At 47.3% G+C, this 3346-nt stretch overlaps 1 protein-coding gene across 1 annotated transcript; it reads left to right on the top strand.

Moving 5' to 3' along the window:
- The first annotated feature begins 655 nt into the window (after positions 1 to 655).
- On the top strand, positions 656 to 2379 carry LOC117470642 (relaxin-3 receptor 1-like). The gene has a single exon (XM_034115456.1). It carries the CDS (start codon positions 705 to 707, stop codon positions 1827 to 1829), a length of 1125 nt encoding a protein of 374 aa, XP_033971347.1. The 5' UTR covers positions 656 to 704; the 3' UTR covers positions 1830 to 2379.
- The last annotated feature ends 967 nt before the right edge of the window (positions 2380 to 3346 follow it).

Raw genomic sequence — 3346 nt, 5'->3', positions numbered from 1 at the left:
AGCTAAATTTAGCAAAGACACATTAAATAAAATCGTCCATTTAACAGATTTCACAACGACTCAGACTCAGATTCATTATCACCTTTTATTTTAAACACTTAGCTGCTTTCATTGGATTTGATGTACTCGGGGTGCAGCAATTCACTTTAAAAAATATATATTACAACAAGTTCTGATCGTAAAGAAAGCTTAATGAATAATTGAAAGAGATTCAAATGGGAGATTAATTTAATGGTTTTAATTATCTGGAAAACGTCCAACTGTGAATAAAGATAAAGAGATGAACTCTGAAACACCGTGACATTATGCTGCAACAACCAAACACCTTCAATATCTCATCAGATTACATTTCATTTGTAATAAAATCTCTATCTGTGTGTGTCTGTAGATTTCTCCCAAATTCACCAAAGGTTTGCATTACACAACGCCTCAGTGTGTGTGTGTGTGTGTGTGTGTGTGTGTGCGTGTGTGTGTGTGTGTGTGTGTGTGTGTGTGTGTGTGTGTGTGTGTGTGTGTGTGTGTGTGTGTGTGTCTCCTCCATGACACGCCAGTCCCCCCTGTCGGTTACGCGCCTCCTCGGGCACCCGCAGCAGCAGCAGCACATCATAAAGTGAGCTGCGCGCGCGCGGGGCTCTCAGTGATCCGGGGAGCCTCGCGCTGGTGACACTTCAGAGCGGCTCCGGTAACATGAGCGCGAGGAGAGGATGGCGGAGACCCACAACAGCTCCGCGTGGAACCGCTCCTCTTTCAGCAGCCTGGATGACATCGACGTGCCCGCGGACGGATCCCCCGCGCTGCGCATCATCATCTCCATCGTGTACTCGGGCGTGTGCGCCGCGGGGCTCCTGGGGAACCTCCTCGTGTTCTTCCTGATGAAGGCGCGCCGTGGCAGGAAGAAGCGCTCGAGCATCAACCTGTTCATCCTAAACCTGGCCGTCACGGACTTCCAGTTCGTGCTCACGCTGCCCTTCTGGGCGGTGGACACGGCGCGTGACTTCAGCTGGCCCTTTGGGAACGCCATGTGCAAGATCATCCTGTCCGTGACCGTCATGAACATGTACGCGAGCGTTTTCTTCCTCACCGCCATGAGCGTCACGCGCTACTGGGCCGTGGCGTCCGCGCTGAAGGACCGGACCCGGAGGCGCGTGTGCCCGGTGCGCGTGGTGATCTTGGGGCTGTGGGTGTGCGCCACGGCTGCGTCACTGCCCACCGCCGTGTTCTCCACGGTGAAGAGTGTAGCGGGAGAGCGGCTCTGTCTGCTGGGCTTCCCGGACGGTCAGTCGTGGCTCGCGCTCTACCACCTGCAGAAGATCCTCGTGGCCTTCGTGTTCCCTATGCTGATCGTCAGCGCGTGCTACATGATGCTGCTGCGCTTCGTGCGCCTCCGCAGCATGAACAACAACCAGGTGAAGCGCCGCTCCAGGGTCACGCGCTCGGTCACCATCGTGGTGCTGTCCTTCTTCCTCTGCTGGATGCCCAACCACGCCATCACCTTCTGGGGCGTGCTGGTGAAGTTCAACGTGGTGAACTGGGACCGGACGTACTACATGGTGCACACCTACGTGCACCCGGTGACCGTGTGCCTCGCGCACACCAACAGCTGCCTGAACCCGGTGCTTTACTGCCTCATGCGCCGCGAGTTCCGCAAGAAGATGAAGGATCTGTTCTGGAGGATCTCCTCTCCCACCGGGAGTAACACGTGCCACCTGCGGCCGTTCAGCGGCACGGTGCGCGCGGGGCCGGACGACGCGCAGGTCGTGATCCCGCTGAACCGCGTGGAGACGGAGAACTGCAGACTGTCGGTGCTCACGGACCCCACGGAGAAATAACACTTCAAAAGAGAGGAGAATGTTCTGGCCGAAGTTTAAAATGATTCCTTCAAGTGATCAGATTTCCTCGGAGTTTATCCACTGAAGGATTTTTGGAAACATTCATTATAAAACCCATAAAGGATCAACACAGCTGGCGTATGAGATGTTTTTTGACTTTGCATCAAAGGGATTGTATATATTTTCATCACAGTTTAAAGCTCTCAAACATGAAGGAGAAATAACACTGTAATTGCGCACAGGACGCGCGTGCGTAAAAGCCTCCAGCTGTGATTGTGCTCCTCCACAGTGATGCTGATGTTGCTTTTTAGTGTTATTGTTGGGAAGCTCATTGTGTTTCTTCTCTATAAATGGAGGCTGAGTGTTGCATCCAAAGCTGCTTGTTCTTTAAGGTTCTCTCCGTGCAGAGGAACCGGATCCAAACTGCTCTCTGTGGAAAAGTATTCTTTGTTGGTGTGTAAAGTGTTTGAGCTTGATGACGTGAATGTATTTTAAAAAAAGAAACTGCCAATGCAACCTTATAAACATGTTTGGAGAATAAAATGTTTGATTTGTGTTGACATGATTCCAGTGTTTTTGTGCATCAGGCTGTGGTGCGTTCAGGGTCCAGTCTGTCAGATTTACGGTGTGTTTACAGGGCTGCACTCTGTAAAGATAATCCTGACTTTTATTGGAGAGGCCGGGGATGTTTCTGTTGGCTCTGAAAGCATCCTGTTCTGTTTCTGTGAACATCAAACGTGTTTCCGTTAAGGATTTGAAAGGTTTACATCTGTGGGACACGCGGACTGTAAAGGTAAACACATCTCAGTTTATAGCTGAACTCTGATGGGCTCTTTCCAACGTAAGTGTTCATGTTTAACCAATCATCAACCAATCAGAGTTCAGGGCTACAAAAATCCACATTTTAAAAAATACATGAAAAAGTACATTAAGGCTTTTTTTCAAAATTCAAGAAATCTGCTTTTTATTTAAATAGTATTTTGGTCCCAATGTCCATTAAATAAGACAGAAACAATCAGCAACAATGTAGAAGAAGCTGAACTCAGTAAATGTTTGTCTGACATTTGGAGATTTCCAAAAACAAGCTCTTTCTCCATTTTCTAAATCACCCGCTCTTTTCTGAAACTAGGGCATTCAACACAAAATGAATACTTTTGATTTGGCATTTGTTATGGTTTCCTTTATTCTAAACAATTAAAGGGGAACTTTAGAGATGTTTATCCTTAGCAGACCATTTACATGCACAGAAACTCCAAATATCTGATGAAATACACATCAAACTCAGATTCTAGGGTCATTTTAATAGTGTCCAAAGTCTTACATTTTGATGCGTCACCTGAAGACTCTGAAACCCGACTTTCTTTAATAATGAAATAAAATAGATATTTCTTCTAATGTATGTCCATGTAAATGCTGATCATCAGTTTTAGTTTGAGGGTTGATGTTATGCAAAGTTATTCTGAGTTGTATGTCAGGATCTTTTAATGTTATTGGTGCAAAAGGCAAATAATTAATGG

This window comes from Trematomus bernacchii, unplaced genomic scaffold (genome assembly GCF_902827165.1).
Source record: "Trematomus bernacchii unplaced genomic scaffold, fTreBer1.1, whole genome shotgun sequence".
Taxonomy (NCBI): domain Eukaryota; kingdom Metazoa; phylum Chordata; class Actinopteri; order Perciformes; family Nototheniidae; genus Trematomus; species Trematomus bernacchii.
This window is presented reverse-complemented; position numbering and strand designations above follow the sequence as displayed.

Bases quoted from the DNA above. Each gene is read 5' to 3' on its own strand.
- LOC117470642 (XM_034115456.1), top strand. From the start codon at position 705: ATGGCGGAGACCCACAACAGCTCCGCGTGGAACCGCTCCTCTTTCAGC.